Here is a 27,870-nt window from a genome sequence, read left to right on the forward strand (position 1 = left end):
AGAGAGGAGTTCATTATAAATATATATTTTTATACTTTTTAAAAAATTTTATTTCTTGAAAACAAAAGAGGAAGCTTAGGAAGCATTGTATGAATGAGGCGTAAAATTGATAGAAGATTTGTAAAATCTGTCAATTATAACATAATATAAATAAAGACACTAGCGTGGTTCTTGCCTCTCAACTAATTAGGTGTATTTGATCCCCCATAAGGCTAGGTACCGAAAACTGCTCACAAGATGGGGCTCATGTAATCGACGTTCCAATTGGGCTGCCCTTCTAGGGAACATAGCATATTGTATTCTTGCTTGGCAAAAGGGCCAAAAAAAAGTTCTGACGTGTCACCGCGAATCCGTTTGACTCTAAGCAAGCTTGCTCACGCAAGTATAGAGACACGTCATCCTCATGGAGCTCCGGAGTTCAGCGAAATTCCTGCCGACGGCCGACTATTCTTCGGAGTCTACTCCTCTCCTCCTCCTCCTCCTTCTTCGTCGTTGTCTTATCTCTCTCTCTCTCTCTCTCTCTCTCTCTCTCTGTGCGCTCATCACCTCTCTGGAACATCTCCCTTAGACGTTTCTTCGCGTTTCCTTCCATATCGAGCACCACCTCCAACCTGCCAGATGTAGGTTCTATCGAATGTAATCCTAGCGAAATCACCTCGGATCGGCTGTCTCCATAGATAAACGGCCAGCTTTGCCATAGAAGATGCCAACATCCTAGCACCTCAGTGTAGGTGCAATAATGTGGAAGTCTCAGGAACCAGAATACAGCTCGTTTGACGAGAAGGACGGCGAGTACCTTCCAATGGCAGAAGTTCAGTTTACTACTGAGCCAGAACGAGACAGAATGCAGGGTTTGTTGTCAAGGAGAGACATTCTCGTTTATGGCGTAGGCCACATGTTGAATGATCTCACCGCGGCCTGCTGGTTCACGTATCTTCTCATATTCTTGACAGACATTCGCTTGTCTCCAAGGTAATTTCGCCTGGTTTTTGCTATGTATTGCTATGGCTTTTTACTCTTGCGTCATTTCCAATGTCACTTGCACTTTACGCATTAGGCAATTCGCTTTCAATCGCGAGAAAATTTGTTGCAGTTTAAGCTTCTAGCTTCTCTACAGGATTTTAACGCGGTGCCAATGTTCACTTGGCATACTCTGGATGAAAGGTTGAATTATTCTTTCGATCATCCAGAAATAGCAATAGTAAATGAGCATTCATTCTATGTGAATCAAGAGACTACACCAGGATTGGCGTTCATTGGCCTACCATAATCCCGAAGGTCGTGTTTGCCAATAAAACTGTTTTATCCATATGAGCAACGGAACATCAACTGACAGCATACAATGCGATTCTAGAAAACTGATTTTTTGGAGTGGTTTCTTGAAAAGGAGGGAGGAGTGAAACATGAGTATAGTGGACCTTCAACATTCATAGTGATTGTGGTGAACTTTCCGCCACAATATTGCGATCAGCCTTATACGGAACAGAATTATGTAGATATACTAGACGCACTGTACAGATATGGACCTGGTTGCAGCATCCATAGTTATTGTGGTGCACTTTCCACCATAATATTGTGATCAGTCTTTAGCCTACCATCTTTGTATTACTTCGACTACTAATAATTGGCTCTCAAGAAACACAAACCACATTAATCCTTGGCTATTTTCCTAGCACAATGCAACTAGTGCTAACACATACATGTGCAACAAGTCACTATTATGGGGCAAATAGAAATTTAACAACAATAATATAATTTACAAAATAAATTTGATAATAGCAACCTGTTTTCATAGAAATCAACCAAGTTAAAGATCATAAAACTATCTGGGGGTAAAAAGTAATTGTCCTTAGTTGATCAAGAACAAAAAAAAACATTATGGGTGATTGGTCACATTCTACTGTTGTGCTGCCTCAAGTACTAAAGCTGTATATCCACTATGAAAATACGGATCTGTGGATTTTTCAAACATTATCTCATGTGGTGTATTTGTGTTTGATCTTGGATTACATGTGATTGTGAGTGGCATACACATATTAGATAATCATAAGTAATTGGAGTAAGAGATGAGTTTTGAATCCATGGGGAGTCCTCAATAGAATGATTTTGATACTTAACCAAATATGTGTCATACTCAAATTGGGATGAACTTGAGTTCCAAGGTGGAGAAGATGGTTAGGTTTTGAATGACCTACATGTGGCTTTTGAGTACACTTGTCAAAATGGTTGGACTTTTAACAATGTTGATAGTATCTATTTTTCTCGGGAATTTTTTGCGAACTCAATTTCTATCTAGGAGGGGAATTACTTTGTTCCTCATTATCTAACTTGGTCTTGTTACTGTTCTCTCCACCCTTTGCTTCGCCTTTAGTTTGGTGGAAGTCAAAGTCCCCTTTCAATACGGCAGATGGGTTTTCTTGTGAACATGGTCGAACAACCTTGTGAAACACAAAAGTTGACATTCAACATCATAGGAGAGGAGCAACTGGGACCGTGAGATAATTTGCTACATAAAACTAGAACATCTATGTGGCAGCTTGTTCATGAACAAAGTGACGTGATTGCCATAAAATGGCCCTTGAGAGTTTGTGTGTCCCATAAGCAAAACGCTAATTTGGGAGGATCCTTTTGCATCTCTAGTCTTCATCAACTGTAGCCTTCACTTGGTGACCTGTTATCTGTTGCTGCCAGCCACCAGGTGACCCTTGAACATGCTGCATTTGCTACAGATCTACCACATCAGCCCTGCTGTCGAGTTTTCACCAGTTTACAGCCAGTGTTTATCTGCTGTGCAGGCCACCCTGATCAACACACCTTCAGCCTGCTATCACCTACTGTTTACAGCCTTGGTGATCAGCTTTCCAGCTTTTGATGGGTGGTACATTGCTGCGTTTACCACATTCAGCCTCCAAACTGTTGTGTTCTGGTGACCCTTGTACATTCAGCACTCTTTTAGCTCCAATTGGTCGTTACAGTAGTCGGGATCCTCTTTGGTGGGTGTTACACTTCGACTACATCCATTGCTTTGCCTTTGGAGTTTGAGCATTTTGTACTCTCTTTCCTTCATTTACATAATTGATTCATTCACTTCAGAGTTCTCTTCTTTCTTTGTTTGTATTTGTGTTTTACATTTAGGGTTTTTGCACTATTACTTGAGTATCATGTTTTTAGTCATGTTTGTACATTCTGTCTTCTTAGTGCAAATCCTAGCTTATCTTCACACGGTATTAGAGTCACTGCTCTTATGAAGAGTATCTTGGGGCTATCTTAGAGAGCTTGGTTTTGGGTGAGATATACGAATGATACATGACCAATTCACAATGTCTTAAGACTCCTCCTTCTTGGGATCTTACTATGTCTTATCAGGCTTCTCCATCATTGGAGGCTCTAAAGTGGCATTATGGACTTGATGAGGAAGACGATGCTTCATCTTTACTTTCTTATTGGTGAGATACATGATTCATACAAATGAGGAGTTTCAAAAATACTTGCCTATTAGGTATGGTTGCAGCTACCTCTTTTCCAACTCTTGAAAACCTTGCTCCTAATACATTCGGATTGGCTGATGAGGTTGACCACCTCTTCGATCAAGGAGAATCCACAACATTTGGGACAGTTGATGATCCATCTTCTTCATCACAATCAAGCATAGTGTTATTATTTGAAGTAAAACCCTCCCCTATTTTTCCTTTTGGTTTGTAGTATTTGGATAATGATAGGTTTAAGAATGCAAATGTAAATCGAGGAGACTCTTGAAGTACATGTACTTTTATAGATATATTTGACAGTTTTCTCAAACTCCTTTCATCCCTCCATCTTTTGGTTAAAACAAAAAATTTCTTTCTTTTGCTTTCAATAATTTCGGATTACACTCCACACCTACACCCAATACACTAGGGTTGGGATCATCTGTCTTTGCTCCTAGTTCTTTGTTTTTCTCTACACCACATGTCACCTATCCATAGGTGAATGCCACTTGGCATCCTAGTACATTGTTAGCGGGCACGCCACTCTTTGACATTGTGCCTTATCCCCATCTGCAAGTAAGCCCATCTATCTATCCTGGGATGAGTGTGATGTGTATCTCTGTCACTATCTCTAGACATTCACTCCCTTGTCCATCGACCTCTTAATACAAGGATTTCCATCCTCCGTCTATGGTGTATCATCCCTCATGACATGGGTCATTCCCATGTAGGGATATCCATATGTTGCCTATCGTGTTTCTATTCCTTATCCTTGGGCTACACATGCACCTACTATGCCTATGCCTAGTTAGCCCATATCCACTTTTGGATCCACTATGCACACATCCCACATGCATGGTGGGTACTCTGGGGTTGGCTCCCAAGTGTACTCCACTTCCCCACTCTACCCATCCTACCCATCCTATTTCTCATTTGACACTACCACTTCTATTGATATAGCCAAGAATGCCTTCATGGATAAGATTTGCTTTGATGGGTCAAATTTCACCACTTGGTCTAACTTTATGCAACAAGTGCTTGAATCTCAAGGTCTTTGGAGCTAGTCATTGATCTAGAACCTATGCTAGGTCCTCAATTGGCAGTTTGGCTCACCTTGATCACATCCATCAATGGTGAGCTTAAAATGCTATAGCCAATGTTGAGTTAATGTACAGATTGCTTCCTACGTTCCATTCTCGGTTACAACACTTTCCCCTCACATCTAAGCATTGGAGTCATCTTCGAGATTGCTACATGACAAGAGATGGAACTTGGTGTATCAATCTCAATTTTGAGCTTTAAGGGTTTACTATTAGGGAAGGGGACAACTTGAAAGTCAAATTGGTTGAATAGAAGCGATTACTTGCTGAGTTCGCAACTACTAGCTCAACGAAACAAGATGACAATCAAGTTACTATCTTTAAAACAAGCTTCCTGAAAAATACTTCCATTTTATCTAACACATTATTTCATTGCCTTGCTTGCCAATCTTCTATGAGTTCAAATGTCAGTGCTTGCATTACATTAGGTTGCATGATCAAGTCCACAAGTTCGCCCCACATTCTTATTTAGAGAGGGTTTTGGTTGCCTCTTCTTCATAAGGGAAAACCAACGGTGGCAAGAACTCTCAAGATGCGAAGGCAACGCAAAACAAGGGTGATATCCCTTTCTCATATGGAAACAAAGAAATAAAATCCATGTGGTAGCAACTTTCTAAAAAACTAGATTTTGCACACATTGCTAGAGACTAGTCCATGTAGATGAGAAGCGTTCTAAGGCCTAAGGTCTTGCTACTAAGAAACCATAGTAGACCATGAATACTTCCACTTTTGTTGGACAATTTGTTGAGAACCTCTTCACCCTTCATTCGTAGTTTGCGTTTCTGCATTTTGCGTTTTGCATTTAGGATTTGCAGCCCCAAAAAGGGGCGCCATCCTAGACTGACTGTGCCTATTTATAGGCCACTCTTTCATTCATTCCTCACGGCTGATTCATTTACTCCGTCACCTCTTTTCTCTAGCCTCTCCATTGTCCTCACACCCCTTCAGGAGGACATTGCGGTTCGTGGTTCGTGGCTATCTTCATCATCTTCCTTGTGCTATGGCACCCTTGGTCCCTTGTATCACATTCACTCCATGATTCGGAACTTCATTATTCCATTCATCAGAGTTTCTTCACTTTTTCTCTTCTCCACATTTGTCAAGTTCACTCCGTGTTTCTCCTCGCCAACCCTACTGTCTCGCTGGTACGTCATCTTTTGACATGGTATCAGAGCTGGATCTACTCACCTAGCAACGAAGATCCTCCACTCTAGTGAAGGCAAAGATCGGTGGTGGGTTCGGCATCCACTTCTCTTTTTCCTCCGCTGCATTAAAATCCCGTTTTTGTGGATTTCAGGTGTTTCAGCCTGCTGTCCACACCCCGTTTGCGGAGGACATCTCAGCCGAAGCTGTCCATTGCTGTCTCCATCAGTTGGCGCTTGATTTCCAGCCCTCTTCATGCAGTTTGGAGCTGATTTCAGACAGGCGGCTGCTGTTCTTGTGCAGGCCTGCTGCCGTACAGCCTGCCACGTCATCACAGTCCTGCTGCCTGCGTTTTTAGTCTTTCTCTCACCTGCTGCCTACGTTTTTAGTCTTTCTCTCTCCTGTAGGCTGTCCTCCGTGCATTTTTGGTCTTTCTCTCTCCTACAGGCTGTCCTGCTTGCGTTTTTAGTCTCTCTCTCGTCACTTGCGTTTTTCTATTAGTTGCAACCTCTTACTGTTGGTCACATCCTCCTCCCATTGGCAAATCACTTCCAGCCCTTCCACTACCCTCCCACCCCTTGAGGCGGACATTGCGGTTCATGCTTCACACTGCCCTCACACCCCTTGAGGCGGACATTGTGGTTCGTGGTTAATGGTGGCTGACCTCTTCCTTCTTTAGCAAGGCACACTGGTATCCATGGCTTCTTTACCCATAGATGACCAGACTACTGGGTGCTCCTACTGTGGCATCACCAGACACACCACCAAAGCTTGTCGACTTCGACCCTTGCTCCCCACCCCCCCGAAGTATATGCGTCGTCCACCATGCACTCCTTGTGCCACCTCTCCTTTTTGGGCCATAGAGATCATTCTGCATCGGCTATCAGAGTACTATGCTCAAGGCAATAAGATGCATCTGATGCACACTAAGTCCTTTCGAGCACATGGAGGATCGATTGGCGCTATGACCTCCTGGAGAACGTTGCAATGCCAGCGGCAGTCTTCTCCCACTTTTTTTCAGGTACAGTGGCTTTCACGACCTATGGCTCTGCAGTCCTCTCCATCGAGAGACAGTGATTGCTTGATATCGTCTCCTCGTTGGTCTGCTCCTTTGAGAGACAGTGGCTGCTTGACTCCTTCCTCTTCTTCGACTACCCAGTCTGCTCCACTGAGAGACAACGACTGTTGCCCACCTCTTGCTCATTCTGAGCCCCACCCTTCCCTACCCTCGACTACTCAGGTTCGAGAGGCTACCTTTGGGAGCTCTTCGGCACCCCAGATATCTTCTTTAGCACGACCGATGGCACTTCCTTCGTCATTAGACATTTTGGAGTCCGTGATCCATGAGTTTTTGGATTCCCTATCTACTTCAGAGGGGGATGTTATTTCTTTGCTCTTAGAGGGGGTATCTACTTCTTCTTCGACTTGAGCGGGGGCCCCTCCACCTCCCACCTTAGAGGGGGAATCTACTCCACGTGAAGTTCTTCACCCATCCTCTACTTTCTTGGGGTGGCTGTCTTCAACTAGTCATCTCTTCTGTTGATACCCAGGATCTTTAGGTACCACCTAGATCGGGACCTCAGAGGTTCAACCGCGACTTGGTGACGAGGCCTTCGTATTCCTTCCAGCATGGATGCACGGAGCTAGTGGCTTCTCTCTCGAGTTTGAGTTCCGGGTTCTCCAGTTCACTCTGTCTACTGATCTTTACTGCAGGTTCCCTTTCTGGTGGAAATCTTGGATCTTAGGGGTCCTCTACATCTTCTTGCCTTGGCCACTTGGTCAGCATGGAGCCACCTCGTGAGATTGAGTACGGGCATATCCTTATGGTTCTCGGTACCACACAAAGTCCGACATTCCTCCTATGCATTGCATGTTTTCATCATCTTTGTACTCGGGCACTTGGACAAGTGAACAATTTTCCCTACAAGGGACATTGTCCAATTGGTACCTGCTGCATGAGCATTCTTCAGCATGTAGCATTGCATCTCCACCTCACTCTTCTCTTGTTTCCCTTTTTGGGCCTGAGAGGGGGTGTTGAGAAACTCTTCACCCTTTACCCTTCACCCGCAGTTTGCGTTCTTGCGTTTTTGCATTTCTGCGTTTTGCGTTTTTTCTTTTCCCTGTAAAATGTGGCTGGTTCACCCGCAATTTGCGTTTTTGCGTTTTTGCATTTCTGCGTTTTGCGTTTAGGGTTTGCATTTTTTTTTCCCTGTAAAATGTGGCTGGTTATATTACTCAAAAAAACTGATTACAATGGACCATCATGCTCAATAGACAAGCTGGAGCTGATGAAAGTCCTAGATACATCATATATACAAGCCTCTCAATGCGGTCTAGGGGGGATGGGGGCAAGAAGCCATGGAGGGGGGGTGTATCGCCATCTGGAGCTGCCTGCCTGCATCACGAAGAACAGGTCCTGGCCGCCCCAAGTGCGCATGAAATGACATCAGAGCTCCTGACAAGCCCTGGACTCGCCTTGTACTTGATCCCATCGGCCTCGAAGGGAGTGGATGATGGAGGTCCAGAGCTTTGCTAAGGTCGCCTGTACTGAAAGTCTCCGCCGAAAGCCACCTGACACCTGTTAGCAGTCCTGTTTGTCATGCCTTGTCATCTCCTGCCTGTGAGTCTCAGTCTGAGTCAGACGGGGACATTAGGAGCTCTGACATGTCTGTCATGTGTTATGATGGGGGAGGCTAGTCACTCTTGATTGGCTGTCTTAGGATGTGTATTTCTTTTTTGCCTCTTTTAGTGGGCAGCCACTGGCTGCCCGGCCACTTTTTGGTCACTGTTGTGGGGCGCCCATTTTAGGGCATTTTTAGGGTTTGCGCCCATTTTAGGGTTTGCGCCCATTTTAGGGTTAGGGTTAGGGTTTGTCCATTGCCTATTTATAGGCAGCCCCCTCCCCACTTGGTCACTTGTCTTCTTGCAGATTCCGACACTCCTCCCCCGTGGTGGTGCTGCCATCATCATCAGCCTGATCTGGTGCCCTCACTGACGCTGTGGGCTGCGTGCAGGGACTGATCAGTCCATTTCAGTGTATTCAGCATTCATTTCAGTCAGTGCAGATTTCTCTTCCTTATTTTCTGCTTTCTCTCTCTCTCTCCCTCCGTGTTCGTATTTCCTCTTCCGCAGCGCACTCTCACATGGTATCAGAGCCGAAGGAGAGTACACGGAGCTGAGTTCTACACGGGAGAACACCCACAACCTTGCGTTTGCTGGTCAAGACGTCTCCAACAGCAGAGGCGTCACTTTCAGCACCATCTCCTTGATCAAGGCGGCCTGTTTTGGTGTCCATCTATTTGCGTTTGCTGTTGGCGTCATACCCAAATCTGCGTTTTCAGCCTGGGCGGTCCTCCTCTAGCTGGGCGACACTCCACCAAGCTGCGTTTTCAGCTTCTGTGGCTGCGTTCAACCTCTGGCGGCACTCCTCCAAGCTGGGCGACATCTTCCTTACTGGCGTTTTGAGGCAGGAGGCTGTTTTTCTGTGGTGATTGCATCGTCAGCATTTGCGTTTGACATCATCCTTGCGTTCTGTGCAAGGCGGCCAGCTCAAGAGCTTCTGGTGTTTGTGTTTCGGCACCGGCAACCTTTCCTTGTTGTGTTTTGGTGTTTGTAGATATCGAAGATGTCTTCTGATCAGTTTACGGGCTTTGATGACTCAGATGACGAGCTTTTGTCTCGACACTCATTTGAACGGAGGCGTGATTTCTATCACGAGGACCGTCGTCCGGAGTCTATTCCTCTTTCCCGTCCCCCTTCTCTTCATGTATCTCGGCGAGCCTCTTCCAGTGGGCCGAAGATGCAGCCTTTGGTACCCCCTGTACAGGTACCCGTACTTCCTCAGCTGCCCAAAGAGGACCGGTTGGATGGCTCCAACTTTTCTCTATGGTCCTGCAAGGTGGAGTGTATCTTGGACTCCTTCGATCTTTGGGAGCTTGTTTCTGTTCCTATTCCCCGGCCTAAGGTGGATTCCGCAGATGGGACATCTATGGATCGTGCAGCCTTATGGGATCGGCTTGATTCTAGAGCCAAATCTTTCCTCTTTCTGAGTTTGCAGGATTCTGTCCTTGTTCATGTTCACAGGTTGAAGACTGCAACGGACGTGTGGAGAAAGCTCGCGTCTCTCTATCAACAGAAGACGTTTGCCCACCGGATATCTCTTGAAAAGAAGTTGCGGATGCTCGCTATTGATGATAGTCCTTCCATGAAGGACCACATCAACAGCTTACAGGATATGAGGGATGAGCTTGCATCCCTCGGTCGGACGATATCTTCTGAAGACATGGCTATGATTCTCTTGACTCAGTTGCCATCGCCTCGGTTTGATGTCTTCTACACCAGCCTTCTTACATCGAGGACCCGTGAGAAGCTTCTATGGGCGGAGCTATCCACGCTTGTCTTGGAGCATGACGAGCGACTCAGAGAGATTAGTGCTAGTGGATCCGACTCCACTAGAGCCTTTGTTGCAGGTTTGGGAGGACAGAAGAAGAAGAAGAAGTCAAAGGCTAAGAAGAAGGACAGTTCTTCAGGCTCTGACTCAGATTCAGAGAGACCGAAGTGCCCACACTGTGGGAAAGGGACACATCCCGAGGAGAAATGCTGGAAGAAGTACCGTCACCTTTGTCCGGGAGCGAAGGATGGATCTACATCGGAGCCTTCTTCTACCTCTACACCAGCTGTTACCCATGAGTCAATGTTCCTTCATATCCATGCTTTGGAGGAGGATCCTTCTTCCGTGGCTGCAGTGTCTTCTGCGCAGCCTTGGTTAGTGGACAGTGGTGCTTCGAGTCATATGACTCCCCGAGGTGATTTGTTACAGGATCTCCGTCCATCAGAGGGTTCAGTCACTGTTGGTGACATTTTATCGGTGCCTATTAGTGGTGTTGGCACATTGCCTTTGTTTACCGACCGACCTTCGAGCTCCTTTTCACAGGCCCTACATGTTCCGGATTTGGGCCTTCCCCTCCTCTTAGTTTATGGCCTTACGAGGCTTGGCACACGAGTGATCTTCACCGAGCATGCCGTTGTTATTGAGGATTCTTTTACAGGAGCTGTCTTATCTACAGGTTGGCAGGAGAGCGGGCTTTACAGGCTCCTTTCCCCTTCTTTGATGCAGGGTCCTCCGAGGCAGTCTATTGCTACACCCGCTTCCGCTTGTGCACCTTCTATTCCACAGGTTCCTTCCCATCCCCCACCTCCTTCGGTGGTTCCCTCGTACCCCCCATCCCTTTCAGAGGGGGACGATCTCGGTGATGCGGCTGTGGATTCCCTGGCCCCTAGTGTTTTAGAGGGGGATTCCCAGGATCGTGAGGAGCTCCTTCAGCGGCGGTAGTCTACATCGACGGACTTCATCGACATTGGCATTCCTCTTGCCACCCCAGGATCTATTTCTTCTTTGGCCTTCAGCCACATCCAGGATCTGAGAGGGGGTGTTAGCAGTCATGTTTGTCATGCCTTGTCATCTCTTGCCTGTGAGCCTCAGTCTGAGTCAGACGGGGACATTAGGAGCTCTGACATGCCTGTCATGTGTTATGATGGGGGAGGCTAGTCACTCTTGACTGGCTGTCTTAGGATGTGTATTTCTTTTTTGCCTCTTTTAGTGGGCAGCCACTGGCTGCCCGGCCACTTTTTGGTCACTGTTGTGGGGCGCCCATTTTAGGGCATTTTTAGGGTTTGCGCCCATTTTAGGGTTTGCGCCCATTTTAGGGTTAGGGTTAGGGTTTGTCCGTTGCCTATTTATAGGCAACCCCCCTCCCCACTTGGTCACTTGTCTTCTTGCAGATTCCGACACTCCTCCCCCGTGGTGGTGCTGCCATCATCATCAGCCTGATCTGGTGCCCTCATTGACGCTGTGGGCTGCGTGCAGGGACTGATCAGTCCATTTCAGTGTATTCAGCATTCATTTCAGTCAGTGTAGATTTCTCTTCCTTATTTTCTGCTTTCTCTCTCTCTCTCCCTCCGTGTTCGTATTTCCTCTTCCGCAGCGCACTCTCACAACACCGCGCCTTCCAGATATGCCAACCAGTAAGACTCCCTACGATTTCCCATACCTTAGAGCGGTCTGCTGTGGGCTCCAGTACCTGGCGGATGGGTAGAGCCTTTAAACCCACCAGTGCGCACGACCCTGCCTCGATAATGAATATCGTATCCTACATCCCGGCCTCATACAGAAGGTGAGCCCTGGCTGACCGCCTGCCAGCAGAAAGCTCCCCAAGAGATACATCCAAGGCTGGGTGCTATGCGGCGAAGGATGCGGCATACTCGAGCTGTGCCGTCTCACACGACCAAAGGCAGTGCTTTGGGGTTTCCATAGATTGCTGTGTGTAGCGCTTACAAACTCCCTCTTGCATCTGGGCAAGCTAGCTTCCCACCGCCAAGCCTCCATGTGCCACCAGCCATAAAAAATACGATATCCTCCTCAGCCTCTAGCTGTCCCATAGGCGGCGCCAAAAGGTCCGTCGGAATAGCTCCGTGATGCTGTGCTCCGCTCAGTGCCTGCTACATGACGGTGCCCAATCCATATCCTCTTGCATCAGTACGTGTTTGCCAATCTTGGCGGTGTAGGCCGTGGAATCCCTGGAGCGGTCTGACCCGGACCAAAGGAAATTCCGCACTAGATGGCAAAGCTGCATTATGCAGGAGGAGGTGAAGCACTAACACGAGGCGATGTACCAGGCTGTCGCTAGGAGGACCTGGTTAACCACCAGGGCTCGGCCGACTAGTGAGAGGCGAGCCGTGCTCCAGTAGGTCAGCTTCCTCCGAATAGAATCGAGGACTGGAAGAAACTGGTGGTGGGCGGGAGTGATGTCGAGTCCCACGTGGAACCCTAGGTACCAGACGGTCTGTCCTCTACTCACCCATCTAAATCCCAGGTGGACGCCCCACTCCGTGCTAGAGTCCGGGCCTGTGAGGAAACCAACCGACTTTCGCCAGTTAATTTTTGCTCCCGATGCAGAACAGAGCATCTCAAGAGCGAGCCTCTCTCTTCAGCATCAACTCGTCATCCTCTATGTAGAGCGCTGTATCATCTGCATACTCTGAGTCTAACAACTCGGTCTCCTCTCTTACTGGAAGTCGGAGGCCACGTAATCCACTCATTGAGAAAGTGAGACATCGCCTTTGCAAAGAGAAGGAACAAGTACGGGGCCAGGGGGCAGCCCTGTCGGACCGATCTCTCCAGCCGAAACTCCTCCCCTTGCCTCCCTCCTATGAGAACCCTGTTGGTGGCTAATCTGTAAAGTGCGGAGACCCCGCAAATCCAAGCTTGGGGGAAACCCAACCTCACCATGGTGCCCTCTAGGAAATCCCAGTCCACCTTGTCATAGGCTTTCTCAAAATCCAAGAGTAGTACGGCTAGGCTCTGCCCACTGTGCTGGGCCCACTCTGTCGCCTCAAAGAAGGTGAATACATTGTCTAGGATGCTCCTATCCTGGACAAAGCCCGTCTGTGTATCATGGATGATGTCTGGAAGCACGGGGCATAGTCGCCTACCAATCATCTTTGCCAGCGCCTTATAGGCCACTGACAATAAGGTGATCCGTCTCCACTGGGGCCATCAATAGGGGGTCCTTCACCACTTCTTAGAATGTAGTGAAGAGAGCCTTAGAGACGCCATCCTCTCCCGGACATTTCTGCCCATCCTGTGTATGGAAAGCCTCTAGTTCCTTCTCTGTGAAGGCGGCTAGGAGGGAGCGTCCCATCTCCTCTGTGATGAGGGACGGGATGTTATCCCAGACCTTCTGTCTACATCGCTGTCCTCTAGCTGAGGCTCTCCTGCTAGAAGAGGCGAGTGTAGTAGTCGGTGGCAATCTCCATCACCTCGTTTGGGCTAGAACGGGTCCTCCCATACTGATCTTGAAGGCTGCGTATTTGCTCTCCTGAGGTGCGAGGCTGGTGCACTTGGAAAAACTCCCTACATATCGTGTCCCCTTTCCGCGCCCAGAAAGCTGCCGAGGTGCGGAAAGAGAACTCTGAGCGCCTGTCCTCTAGGCCAGCAATGGCTGCTTGTGCGCGCACCTCCTGTGCGTGGAGAGTGGAATCCCCTAGTGCCTCCTGTAATAATCTCCGCGTGGCTGCAAGGTCCCGCCGGAGTGCTCTCTTCTCCTCCTAGCTCTGTTGCCTGGCCTGTATGGCTGCCTCTTGGCAGATTCTGCTTGACTCAGCTAGGACCTCTGCAACCCCCTCTGCGATCTGGTCCCTCTTGCCCCACTCTCTGGTCCAAATTTGCTCTCTCTATCTCGTCACCTCCTTCCTCCTATAGATCGAGTCAGGGATCCGACAAAATCGTGTATCTAGGGCAAATGCTGGGGGATCTAGTATCAGGAGAACCGCGCAATGATCGGACAAGGTGGTGCCCGCCAACTGCCCAATCTGGCCTCCCTGAGAGCCTCCCCACTCTCCCACATAAAACCTATCCAACTGCTCCAGTAGGACTCCACCTAGCGGCCTGTATTCCCAAGAGAAGTCCAGCGACCTCTCCCTCCTGTGGAAGGCAGGGTCTCTCCAGGCATTGCGTGCTCCTACTGCCAGTAGAAAGACCTCCCATGCCTCCTGCTCCTCCCCGCCATGCCCTGGTAGTTTCTCCCTTTGCCGTGCTGGTCCTCCAAAGCCTCCAAGTTGTTGAAGTCTCCTCCAACAATCCAGGAGTCCACCTCTGGGAGTCCTTCCGCAATCTCCACCCAGAACCTGCTGCATGTCCTCACCTATTGCCCCACCTCTAAGGTCTATAAGAAAAAACATTCCATCAAGTCCTTAGAGCCATGCTGGCTAAGAGGAAAGAAGAGTGGCCCACCTTCAGTATCTATAAGAACAAACACCCCATCAAGTCCCTAGTCACACCTAGAGGGAAAAGGGTGGTTCAAGCTAAAGGCAAGAAAGATTTGGAGTTAAGGAAGAAGGAGGTGTTTCTCAAGCAGTAGATTCCCTTGAGTGAGAGGACTGAAGAAAAAAGGCGTAGTTTGGTCCATTCAATGGTGCTAGTAGACAGACCTTGCCCCTCCTTGACTTACGAACCACGAAGATCCCCACCTCTAGAGGTAGTGGGAACTCTCCGCGCTCCGCAACTCTCAAGTAGGACCATGGGCCATTGCGGAAGAACTCCTGTGGCAACAGGTGTGTCTGTCTTGGGAAAGTGTGACGGGCGGCAGGGGTGGATGAGCTGGTGGTTGTATGGGAGGGGGAGGACTGCTGGTGCGAGGAGGATGCAGGCGTGTGTGGCTCATCACCTCTTGTGGGAGGAGAGGGGGTGGGTCTGGGGGGGATCGCCTGAACCAGGTGCGGATCAGGGGGGGTGCTCGGTAGGGGGGGTGGTGGGGGGGAGGATGATTGAGGGATGGTGGGATGGATGGAGGTACATGGCGGGTGTGTGGGGGGGCTGGTGGCCCTGGAAATGGGGGGACTCTGGGTCAGGGTCAGTGAGGGGGGGGGGGACATGGGATGTGGGGGGAGGTGGGTGTGGGAGCTGTGGGGACTTAGGAGAGGTAGTCTGTGGCGTAGGCGGTGGATGTGGGGGGTTGGAATCCTGCCAGGTGGGGCGGGCAGGGGGGTCTGTGGAGTGCTCTACCAAGGGGGCGTCGCTCGCCCACTTGCTCCTTGCTCTGCTGAGGCTGAGTCTAAGACGTTGGCTGCGCCCCCCCTTGCCATCTCCCTCTTTGTCGTCTCTGGACCCATGTGAAGCCATCAGCGTCCACCTGTGGGCCTGTCGGCGGAGCCACCTTGGCTTCGAAATGCGTGCAACCTACTGCCTGATGCCCAAAGTCGTGGCAGCGTAGGCACTGCCCTGGCTGCCCCGTCACAATGACGTGTTGCCTAAAGGAGTGCCCGCCCACCTCAATCTCTAGGAACTGCGGGATATTCTTGACCTCTTTCATTGCCACCCGTACCTTTGGGACTCCTGTAGCTGTCACTGTATCCGCGAAGGACGCGGGAAGGATAGTGCCGAAGAGTCGTCCAAAGTCTTTCACCAACTGGCGATACTCTATCGCCAGGCCGGGGAAAAGAAGGGTGACTGGGTGCCAAAGAAACCTGTTATGGAGTGCAAATGCCTCCACAATAAAGCCATTGTACCAAGGGACCATGTATATGACCCCCTTCGTGGACGCATATGGTGGAATTGGCAAGCAACTCGCGAGCTGCGTCTGTCGAGTTGAGCTTGACCATGAAAATCCCTTGGCCCATTAGGACCGCCTCCACGATCTGCGCTATGCCGATGCGCAGTGTCACGAGGACGTGAAAATTTGATGCTTTGCTTATGTTTAATTGACATTTGATTAAAGGATTAATCAAATGTGCAATTAAAAGATGCACATGTGTTGCACATGTGAGGTGCAAGCTACTTTCTCACAGTTGAAGACCGAAGGACCTTGTGAAAAAGATGGGTGTCAAAGGCAAAAGTTGTAACAAGTTACACTTGTTAGATTCTAGGTGAATTTTGGTGTGAGTTTGCCCCTAGGACCATTAATTGGCCATTAAGTGTCAGTGGTGACACTAGGGACTAGGCATTAATTTATGGATTAATGCTTGTCCAAGGGTCAATTAATGCATGGGACCACTTTGGGTTGCAATGGCCTAGCCAATTAATTTTTGGATGGGCAAGGTCAATTTTTTGGGCATGGATTAAGGGCTGAATTAATTTTCAGAATTAATTAATTCTGAAAATTAATTAAATGGTTGGAAATTGCTGAAAATGGATTGAGAAAGCTGCCACTTGGCAAAACTTTCCCATGCAAGTGGGGGAAAGGCTAAATAAGGCTGAAGGGAGAGGGAAATCTCGTTTTTTCATTTTGGAGCTGTTGGAAAGAGGTGTTGGACTGTTGCTGCCAGCTTTTGGGGCCAATTCCCAGCCATTGGAGACCATTTTGGTGATGGAGATTGCATATTCTTGGCCTTGGGAAGCTGACAATTCCTGCTGATGCACTTTCTCCTGAAGATAACAGTCTCTGATACTCCTATTGTTGTTGGTGCATCCGTTTGGGGCTGGTACAGCAGGGCAGCAACTAATTTTGATCAGTTCTTCGCGACAAATGTCAGAATTTTCTCTCTACAGCATTCTCTCATCTCCTTTAGCCTATGCCCAGCCATTCTCAACAATTCTTAGCCATTCGGAGGAGATCTCAGCCATTTTTGGTGGGCTGATCTGTAATTTCTGCGGTAGCAGTAAACCCTAATTTACAGCAGAAATTAGGGTTTAGCAGCCACCTTGGGATCCGTGCCAAAGATTGAAGGCTCAAGGGACTGAAATCAATAGCTGATAATTGAAGATTATCAAGGGATTTCAGGAGCCAGCCCATCCCGAATTGATTTGGAGCAGCATTTGGCCAGCCAAGGGTCAAATTGGAGAAGAAGTCCTGGGTGAATCAAGGGGCAAATGACCCAAAAGGCTTGTTGGTCATTTATGACAGCAAGAGCAATTGGTTAGCAGGAGGAGATTGAAGAATCTCAAGTTGTACTCCTTCCAATTGAATGAAAGCTAAAGAAATACCGCAAGGGGCTCCAATTTTGGGGCCAACAGGGTGTCTATTGTCCAAGAATGTTATGGTAAAGTATGTATTTCATTTTATGTGCATTTATTTATTGCTGTAATTAACTCTTAAATCAGGTTATTACCACCCATTCCAAGAAGGAAGGTTGGTTTCACGCAGTGTGGAGTGAAGCCAGTCCCGAAGCTGGGCCCTGACTGGGAAATGTCCTACTACCTGACCATAAATTGTTGTTTCCTTTAGCTCCAGCTCCTTAGCTTGGACGGCTAAGAGTTACTCCTCAGAGAGTACGACATGCAAGGTGTTTGACTGGGGGGGGGCACTCGTTGAGTGCGCCGGCGTTTGACTAGAGGTTCCCATTGCACGATCCTTCTGAGGAAACTACCAATTACCTCGCGGTGCTACTTGAGGGGGAAAGTTGCTGCAGGGGAGGGAGCAACTTGGACGGTGGGGGAAACAATGGCGGGGGGGAGGGCTGTTGTTTTGGGTAGTTGGGGGGGGGGGGGGGTTTGTTGGATACCGCGGACGGGACTGCGATCCGAGACAAAGGCAGCGTGCCCGGAAGGGGGCTGGATCAGAGGGTGGCTTGCCGGGGGGGGGGTTTTGTTGGATACCGCGGACGGGACCGCGATCCGAGACAAAGGCAGCGTGCCCGGAAGGGGGCTGGATCAGAGGGTGGCTTGCCGGGGGGGGGGGGGGGGACGAAGAGGGCGGGTAGGGGGGTGGGGACAACAGGGCGGTCGAGGGGCTAGGGGCTAGCAAGGGGGGGGGGGGGGGGAGGGTGGAGTAAGCGAAAAAAGCGGCCGAAGCCGTTGGTTGGGGGGGGGGGGGGGGCGCGGGTGGCGAACTGTTGGGGCGGAGGGGAAAGGGGGATCGGTGGGGCGTGGGCTATCGCGAGCCGTCAAGACGGGGGAGGCAGCTACGTCAGCGCGAAAGATCTGGCACGCGTGATCAGACGTGACGGGGGGAGGGGGCGCTTGCGACGTGATGGGCGTGAGCTCCATTCGATGATAAATTTGGTTAGCTGACCTTTTCTCAAAATCATCAGGAATCACAAACTTCCTAGGGTTTACGTTTAGGATTTGCAGCCCCAAAAAGGGGCGCCATCCTAGACTGATTGTGCCTATTTACAGGCCACTCTTTCATTCATTCCTCACGGCTGATTCATTCAGTCCGTCAGCTCTTTTCTCTAGCCTCTCCACTGCCCTCACACCCCTTCAGGAGGACATTGCGGTTCGTAGTTCGTGGCTGTCTTCATCATCTTCCTTGTGCTACAACACCCTTGGTCCCTTGTATTACATTTACTCCATGATTCGGAACTTCATCATTCCATTCATCAGAGTTTCTTCTCTCTTCTCTTGTCTTCTCCATGTTTGCCGAGTTCATTCCGTGTTCCTCCCCGCCAATCCTACCGTCTCGGTGATACGTCATCTTTTGACACAATTGACTAAGGCTATGCCTCCAACTAGTGCCCCATCTACTCCTCTTGGCATAGCTATCATTGGACATGTGGCACATAGATAACCTCAATAGCCCTTGTCTTTCAATACTTATGAAGGATTAAGTGATTGATTTGCTAATCTCTCACTTATTGCACTTTATGCATCTCTTTCAGGGTTTCATCTTGCACCCCTACCTAGGACCATTTCCTTGTCTCGACATGAGTTTCATTGGCAGCGACTTGCTGATGGCTGTGTGATGGTGACTACACACTTAGGCTAGTACCCCTAGGATACACAACACTAGACTCATACTACTTAACACTCTTAGCTCTTCAAACTACTAAGATTGGGTCCATAGATTACTTTGTCCTTAGGCTTTTTTTCTTTTGTTCTCTATTGCACATACTCTCTATATGCGCCACATTCGCATCACGATTACTCGGTACATAGGCAGGTTGGCGTGATGACTCAGTTGGAGGTAGCTTGCAAAGTCTTGGTGGATTCCATAGACCGAGGGAGAGAAACCCTACACTCTTGATCTTTTAAACTTAGGTCTTTTCCCAACTTTTTCAAAATTTTCAGTTTCCATACATCTCATTCCAATATACCATGTAAACTTACATATAAATTTTATCTCTTCTTATTTGATGAGAGATGATGATACCAGTTGTATTGGTTATGGTCTCATAGGCCACTCTGGCCTTTTAGAGAGGTTAATAGAGCTTTCTTTCCTTCTTTCTCTTGTTGTTGACATCCATTTTTTAGCCTACAGTCTACCTTCATGAGCTATCTAGCCTTCATTGACTGTATTCCTCACTTGGCAATCAATTTTTTGTTGTTGCTAGCAATTGGGTGATCCCTTGATGTCACGAGGATATGAAAATTTATTGCTTTGCTTAGCATTTGATTAAAAGTTAACAAATTGTGCTAATGTGACTTGCACATGTGAGATGCAAGTTAATTATTTCATAATGTGGGACCTAGGATTTGGAGACATTAGTTAGTGCTACAAGCAAAAAGTTGTAATAAGCTATGCTTGACAAGTACTAGGTGGTATCTAGTGTCAGATGTGGGACTAGATCGATTTATTGGCTTCTAATATCGGTGGTGACATTAGAGACTAGTTAGTTAATGCCAATCTAAGGATCAATATCTGCTCAGGGATACTTGGAAGACAAATTGGTCTAGCCAATTTAATTATTGGTTGGTGGAATTATTTTTTTGGGCACTAGAATAATTATTAAATTAATTTTCAAAATTAATGTTAGAAAATGGGATTAGAAGGCTGCCACTTAGCAAAACTTGCTCATGCATGTGGGAAAAACGTTTTTGGGTGTTGGTGTGTATCTATTTCAACCATTGTCAGAGAGATGGAAGCTTTTAGGAGCAAGAAGATGTTGCTGATGTGATTTGTAACCACACGAGGACTAGTTTTGTAGTAGGTGACAACAGTTTGGAGCCCTTGAGGTATAGGTGATAGCAACCCAAGGTCCTTCTGGTATAGTGATAGCATATAGGAGGGGGCGGCAGCCTTTCTGGTGGTTCTAAGCTGTAGGTGACAGCTTCCATGGTTGTTTCTGAAATTTCTCTTTCTATAGTATTCTCTCTCATCCTTCAACCATCTCTTAAGTTCTCGCAGCAAAATCTAGTCATTTTAGTCATCAAAGGTGGAGATATTGGAAAATCTTTGCTATAAACCCAAATTTATAGCAAAATTAGGGTTTGATAGCCACCTTAGGATGCATACTCAAAATTGAGGGTCTAGGACTTGAATTCCAACATCTGAAATTTAAGAATTTTAGGGAGATTCAAGAGGCCAGTGCGAGTAGCCCATGTTAGATTTTGGGCTTTAATTTGTCTTTTAAGGAGTAGGGTAAAGGACAATCCCCAAGCAAACCAAGATCGGTTTAAAGGCTTGTTGGTTAGTTTTGATAGCAAGAGACACTTGGATTAGCGGGGCAGATCAAACAATGTCAATTGTACTCATCCATTTGTAATAAAAGCTAAAGAAGTACATTAAGAGGCACCAGTTTTGGGGCCAATACTATTGGCTGTCCATTGTCTAAGATTAAGTGGCATTTTCAGTTTATGTTAATTTAATACTTGTGGTAATTAGTGTCAAATTAGGTTATTTACCACCCTATCCAAGAAGGAAGGCTGGTTTCACTTGAACATGTTGTGATTGCTGCAGACCTGCCACATCAGCCTTGCTGTCCAATTTTCACCAGTTTATAGCCAATGTTTACTTACTCTCCAAGCTTCCCTGCATTGGCACACCTTTAGCTTACTATTGCCTGTTGTTTACAGCCTTGGTGATCAAGTTTCTAGCCTCTCTAGTGGGTGGTATGCTGCTGCATTTACTAGATTCAGCCCAAACTGCTGCATTTTGGTGATAGCGTGCTGCCCTTCTATATTCAGCACTCTTTCAGATTGTTCCAATTGGTGCTTATAGCAAATGGGATCCATCTCTGGTGGAGTCATACTTGGTTGGCTTACAAGAAGGCACTGACATTATGGCAAAGTATGTGGCCACTAGTGAGATGGGTAGGATGTGAGGGGCTTGCTATGCATGGGTGGGATATCCTTGCATGTAGAAAAACATAACATATCTTTGAAGATCATGCACATTAAGTATTGGAAAGTTGTTGGTACGTGATCAATCCAAAGAGCATAACAATGTATGCAAACACAACCCATTCTGTGGCAAAGGTCGCTTTCTACTAGTCATTTGAATGGATTTGTACTTGGTTGTAGCCTGAAATCCACTAAGGAAGTTGTATGTCTCCTTTCTTGCCACACACTCAATCATATACTTGATGTAAGGCAAAGGAGAGTGGTCTCTCTTGATGGATCCATTTACCTTTTTGTAATTGATGTATACTCGAATCTTAGTGTTTTTTTAAAGTATGACAATGATGGGGGATACCTAGTTTGTATGCTTGATTTTGTAAATGGAACCTGCTCTGAGAAGTTTATTCAGTTATTTCCTAAGAAGATGTGCGTATCATAGGTTCTTTGGATATGGTCTTTTCTTGGTAGGCTCAATATTGGGATCGATTGGGATAGCGTGCGTCAATACATGTGGGGGGTACTCCTTTGAGGTGAGTATAGGTCCAAGTGAACACATCCTTGAATTCTCTAAGTAGCTTAATGAACTCTCTCCTCTTTCTCTGCAAGATCCTTAGCTATATATAGAGGCTTGAGCCTTTTCTCTTTCTTTGTAAGGTTCATCTCCTTGACCTTTGCAGGTACTTCAATTGGCTCATAGGACTTTCCTCTTTGCCCCAAGCATCACAATGACTCGATCTTCTTTCTTGAATGTGACTTGCTTGTGGAGGTCTTGGGGCTCTCTTGATTGTTTTCATCAAAGTCCTCGTTCTTCTGAGCATCCTTCAAACATTGTCTTTATAAATGAGTTGAAAGATTTTTTTTCGCTTTTACACTCCTTGGTTGGTTGAGTAATCTCATGATCAATATTGATGCTACAATCTAATTTTGAACTTCGTGTATTTGACTCTTGAGGAGTATCTATATCCATATTCTTGCCTCCTCCTATTGCAAGGACCTCGGAAGTTGGAATGAGTTCTATGGTCTTGCAACTTAATTGTTTATGATCTAGGATGCCTAGATGTACCCACTTAGGCACTTGGGCTGTTCGTTAGGGGTAAATTTTTTAACCAAGAAGTTGCTTGAGTGAATTTTGATGGATTTCCCTTGCATTAAGGGCACATAAACAGTTAGGTCGCTTGTATCTTGGAGATCACTCAAACCATTTGGTTTCATGCTTTGAGAGAAGGATTCTATGCCATTGGGCATCTTTTCGTTCTCCTAGAATCATGTTTGTACTCCAAAAAGAATGGGTGAACGAGTTGTTTTAGATGTGGAGACACATATGATTGCTCTTTGATTGATTTTGTTTTAGGCTTTATGTGTCCTGGACAACAACCTTGGGTTTTGATAGCTAGGTTCTCCTTGAAGAACATGGCAACTTGCATGGAAACACTAGAATTCAAGCTTCATGGCAGCATGTGATCAATGTTGAGCAGCTGATTTGCCTCAAATCTTTTGGGCTCTTGACCCATTTCATAATTAGAGATTCGTACCCATGAAGTCCTCTTGCCTTCCCCTTGTAGATCGTGAACAAGCTAATTCTTTGCGAGCTGAATGGCTGGCTAATTCGAGGCTTATCTCACAACAGAGATCCATGTTGAATAGAATGCCGCGATTGGGGCTGATTAGGGTCCTAAGATGCCCTTTCGCCTATGCGATCCATTGTCATGTCTTTCAGGTCAATTCAACAATTCTTTTGTGTTCCAAGGGACTATTGTTACTTCTAGAAAACTATTTCAGATTCTCTACATTTCTTGTAGCCGTTTCACCTTTAAACCTAGATACCCCTTTGAAGGATTGGACACTCAATGGTAGACTACGCTTGGATAGTGCATCGATGAATGTTTGTATGAGACAAGGATTGGTTGGTGCTGAAGGGAAATCATGCTTGGGTCTTCGCCTTTAAATCCAGATACTCCTTGAAAGATTCGACACTTAATGGTAGATTACGCTTGGATAGTGTATTAGTGAATCAAATATATCACTTGCTTGTAAGAGACAAGGATTGGCTGGCTCTGAAGGGCAATCATGGTTAGGGTCTCCACCAAGGCAAGGCTTGGTGGCAAAGTCACGAGGGATGCAAGGGACGTGGGCTTGGAATGCAAGGATCCTGTCCCGAAATGCAGGACCCATCTTCGATGCGTCTGGAAAAGGGTGCGTTTCCATGCATCTGTCCATCATAGGGGGGCGTGTTTCGGGATGGGGGGACTGTAGGGAAGTGTGGGACAAGACTTAGGGGATGCCATGTGTCATAGGGTTTGTACTATTTGCAGCATTTCTTGTAGTCTTCAGTCCACTAGTTTTATTGTTTTTAGCTTGTCCTGTTTCTTGTAGTCTTCAGTTTGAGGACACATTATTTAGTGGTTACTGTTGGACTTTAGTTTATGTCATATGGCATTTATGATTCCTTATTAACTTTTAATACATTTCTCAGTTTGTACTGTTTCTTGTTCAGTGTTTACTATTGGGCTTTAAAACTTTAAGTCATATAACATTTCTCAAAAAAGTTTCATTAAACGGTGCGTGGTCCTAGAGAGTTTTTGTGTCCCACAAGCAAAACCCTAATTTAGGAGGATTTTTTTGCATCTATATATAGACAGGCTGCCCACCATTTAGTCTATCCTTGTTTCGCAGGTTTCCACCTTCTACACCTCCTCCATTGGCTGGCCAGCCTTTGTAGACAGTTGCCACATCATCATCAGCCCTTGGTGCGTGTCCACCATTGCTGCCACTCACTATTCCCAGCCGCTAGCAACTGCTCCTACAGCCCTAGACAGCTGCATTTTCAGATTTTGCAAGCCACCCTCCTATTCAGCTATCTCTTGCGCATCATCTAGTTGGCGTTTTCATAAGTGCAGGCATGCTTGACATCTGACACACCTTCCTCAGCTGTTACCTTGCTGCCTACAGCCCGAATGACTAGATTTCAGCCGCAGATTGGTCGTACACTACTGTGTTTAGGAGTTTCCAGCCTCTAGATTGCTGTGTTTTGGTGATCGTCTTGCCGCCCTTGGATATTGGATACTCTCTTGGCTCCTCTTAGTGGTTACAAAAGTTGGTATCCGTCTCCTGTGGGTGTCACACTCTAACTACTCCCTCAGCTTGTTCCCACAAGAGCCACTGATTGTTAGACAACTCTTGCCTTGACCATTCTATAGATTCTCTTATTCATTTGCAGCATTGATTCATTCACTTCAAAGTTCTCTTTCTTCTTTGTTTGTGTTTGTTTTTTTGCATGAGTTTAGGGTTTGCATTTATTGTAATATTGTTAGATTTATTGTGGTTTAGCCATGTTCGTACATTCTATGTTTTCTTTGTGCAAACCCTAGCTTATCTTCACATGGTATTAGAGCCAGTGCTCTTTTAAAGAGTATCTTGTGGCTATTGTGGAGAGCTTGGTTTAGTGTAAGCTACACGAATGATATGGAATTGATTCACAATGGCCTAAACTACTCCATCTTTAGATTCTTTATTGCTTCCTCCAACTACTCCTTCAATGGAGACCTTGAGGAGGTATCATGGTTTTGATTTGAAGGACAATGCTCCATCTTCTAACTTTTCTTTTAGGGATTATTCATAAGTTCCACTCATACTAGCACTTGGTTGATGAGGTTGATCCCCTCTCAGTTGAGGAAAGACTATTCACTTGGGACATAGCTAAAAGTTTAAATTGTTTTTAATCAAGCCCAGTGGTAGGTTCGTACAATTCATTTTTGTGTAAGGGTAAGTTTGGATTTGAAGATAATTCTATGCTCAGACATGTTCCGCAAGGTAATCCTCCATCTTTATTTCATTTGAGTGTGAGTTTGGTGCTTCTCATTGATCTTCACATTTCTTGTCTTTCCCTTCCACCTTTACTTCACATTGAGATTCCTCTTTTTTCAATCTAGATCTTTACTTTAGACCTACAATAGCTCATCTAGTCTTACCACACATTGTTTTTGATGCACATCAAGGTTTTAGGCCATCACTAGACACTTAGAGGTATACCACTCTACACCGTGGTACATTGGTAGTGGGAATGCTACCCTTTAACACTGTGCCTTATACCCACTCACAAGCGTGTTACTCTCTATTCTTGGGTCTTGTTGTGTGGGGAATCCCTCTCTTGTATATTGTACCACTCTTGGTTGCTTAAATGCATGAATCCCCATCTGGTGCTAATGAATCACTTCCTTTGAAGGACTTGGGGACTGGAAAGGTATCACCTACACATTTAAACTCAATTCCTCCTTCCCCGATTGACCTAAATATGAACCACGTTCTTATGCCAATAGTGGTCAACCTCCTTTGAAGAAAAAAGGGAGCGATACACTCACACCCTCACAAAGACCCTCGTGGCACTTCTTGCCTAAAAAAAATAGGTTTTGTACATTTTGCCAAGAACTCGGTCATGCAGATGACAATTGTTGCTCAAAGGCCATGGGTCTTAGTACACCCAAAATCACCTCATCCTAGCTAAGGGTCTTCTACCTACACCAAAGCTAAATACAATCCTCAATTCCTAAACAAACCTCAGTCCCTTGTGGTAGTGGTAGTGCCACTCCAAAGAGGTTAAGAGGGAGTCTTTCAGAGGGAGTTAGCATAGTTTCTTCACCCCCTAGTATCCATGCTCATTAGTGGCTAGTGACCGATGCAGTGGATCCTCAAGCTCCCCCTTAGTCAGTGCCTCATAGCATCTTTAATTGGTTTGGTCATCACCTTTCACTAGGCTAGTCTCTTAGAAGTGCTAGGTCATCCTTAGGAACCTTAGGCTAGTTTCTTTTGGGCTTAGCCATACTTTTTCAAGTCTTTCGTTGCTCACTTCCTTCTTTCATTTCTTATGCTGTATCTCACTCTTCACAACGTCTAAAGCATCTCAATATGAAACATCTGGTATGCGGATATTTTTATTGATCTTTTCATATCAAGTTTTATATTACAGTTTAGGACTAACATTGTAGGTTCTAGTTGGAGTGAAGGTTTGTTTTTCGGTTCTTGCCTTGGTGACTATTGCCTCCATCAACATGGAGATGAAGATAGTATCTCCTCTCCTGAGATTGGGTCTTGCGCATCCTTCTTCTCTTGGCAGCCGTCTTTCTTTCCTTTCAATTGAGGTGGTTTTTATAATTTAAACATAATTTTCTGTACGTGTAGTCTATTTTTTTATGATAGGTGGACTACTACCTTGGTGGTTGTGCATTCGCATGTGGCATTCTTAACTGGCATAGGAGCCATCTCCTGAGGTTGAGTTTCAGGCATGTCTATGACACTTGGTTAGCATTGGAGCCATCTCTCTTGAGATTGAGTGCGGGTACATCTCAACTATCTTTGTGGCAAACTTTTCCCCTCTCTTCCAGTTGGGGAGGGTTAAGTCTTTCCCCTTCATTCATTCGATCTATTTGCATGGTGAACTACTAGCCTAGTGTTTTTTTGATCAACATGGAGCTATCTGCTGAGGTTTAGATTTGGGCTTGCTTGCGCCTCTTGATCAACATCGGAGCCCTCTTCCAAGATCAAGTATGGGCATGTTTTGTGTATCTAAATGGTTGATTCCCCTTTGGCTTTTATGGATAAGAGGTGTCAGATGTATCTTCATCATCAGATTTTCATGGTTCTTGGCACCACACAAAGCTTGACATTAGTTTCCTCTTCCTTCTTTGGCATCGACTTCGATGGTTGAGAGGGGGTTCCTACCTTCATTGGTATTGTACAAGTTTCAGCATTTGTTCTCCAAATTGGCCTCCCTCCCTTGTTGCACCTCCTTTTCATTGCATGATTATCATTATCTTTGAAAAGGATGCTTAGGCAAGTGAGTAATTTTGTCATGAGAGACATTGTCCAAGTGGCACTTACTACATGCACATTCTCGTCATGCACCATTACTCTATGCATCTCATTGTGTAGAGCACCCTCGAGCGGATCGTGAGTTGTTTTCACCAGTGGTTCTTCTATCACCTTATCACTACACCTTTCACACTTCTTCACTTTTTCCTTTGTCATCAACACCCTCGAGTGGTTGGGATAGCTTGTTTATTTTGTGATGTGGTGGATCTAACCATCCCTTTCCGCTCTCCCCATGGGGCGCATTTTTTACCAAGCTGCAAACCATCTGTTCTCCAAAAAAAAGGGGGGGGGGGTGTTTCAATGTGGTTCCATCCGCCTTTGTGTAGGCCATTGGGCAGTTGATGAGTACCCCTTGTGTCAAAAGATGACGTACCAACGAGACAGTAGGCTTTGCGGGGAGGAACACGGAGTGAACTCGGCAAATATGGAGAAGAGAAGAGAAGAGAAGAGAGAAGAATTTTTGATGAATGGAATGATGAAGTTCTGAATCATGGAGTGAATGTGATACAAGGGAACAAGGGTGTTGTAGTACAAGGAAGATGATGAAGATAGCCATGAACACGAACCACAATGTCCTCTTGAAGGGGTGTGAGGATAGTGGAGAGGTTGGAGAGAGGAGGCGACGGAATGAATGAATCAACCATAAGGAATGAATGAGAGAGTGGCCTATAAATAGGCACAGTTAGTGTAGGATGGCGCCCCTTTTTGGGGCTGCAAACCTTGAACACAAAAATGCAAAAATGCGAAGTGCAGGTGAAGGGTTTCTCAACAATCGCGAACCACAATGTCCGCCTCAAGGGGTGTG

The 27,870-nt window shown here is 46.4% G+C and overlaps 1 protein-coding gene across 2 annotated transcripts in view; it reads left to right on the plus strand.

The window, feature by feature from the left end:
• The first annotated feature begins 399 nt into the window (after window positions 1–399).
• The window catches only part of LOC148038368 (uncharacterized), a 55,112-nt gene continuing 27,641 nt past the window's right edge, over window positions 400–27,870 (plus strand). For both annotated transcript variants that reach the window (XM_087671170.1, XM_087671178.1), the window contains exon 1: window positions 400–972. In XM_087671170.1, the coding sequence (XP_087527296.1) occupies window positions 740–972 (233 nt within the window). In that variant the 5' untranslated portion in view covers window positions 400–739. The remainder of the gene's footprint in view (window positions 973–27,870) is intronic.

This window comes from Lygodium microphyllum, chromosome 3 (genome assembly GCF_053477565.2).
Source record: "Lygodium microphyllum isolate KBCC chromosome 3, Lygodium_microphyllum_v1.1.10, whole genome shotgun sequence".
Lineage (NCBI taxonomy): Eukaryota > Viridiplantae > Streptophyta > Polypodiopsida > Schizaeales > Lygodiaceae > Lygodium > Lygodium microphyllum.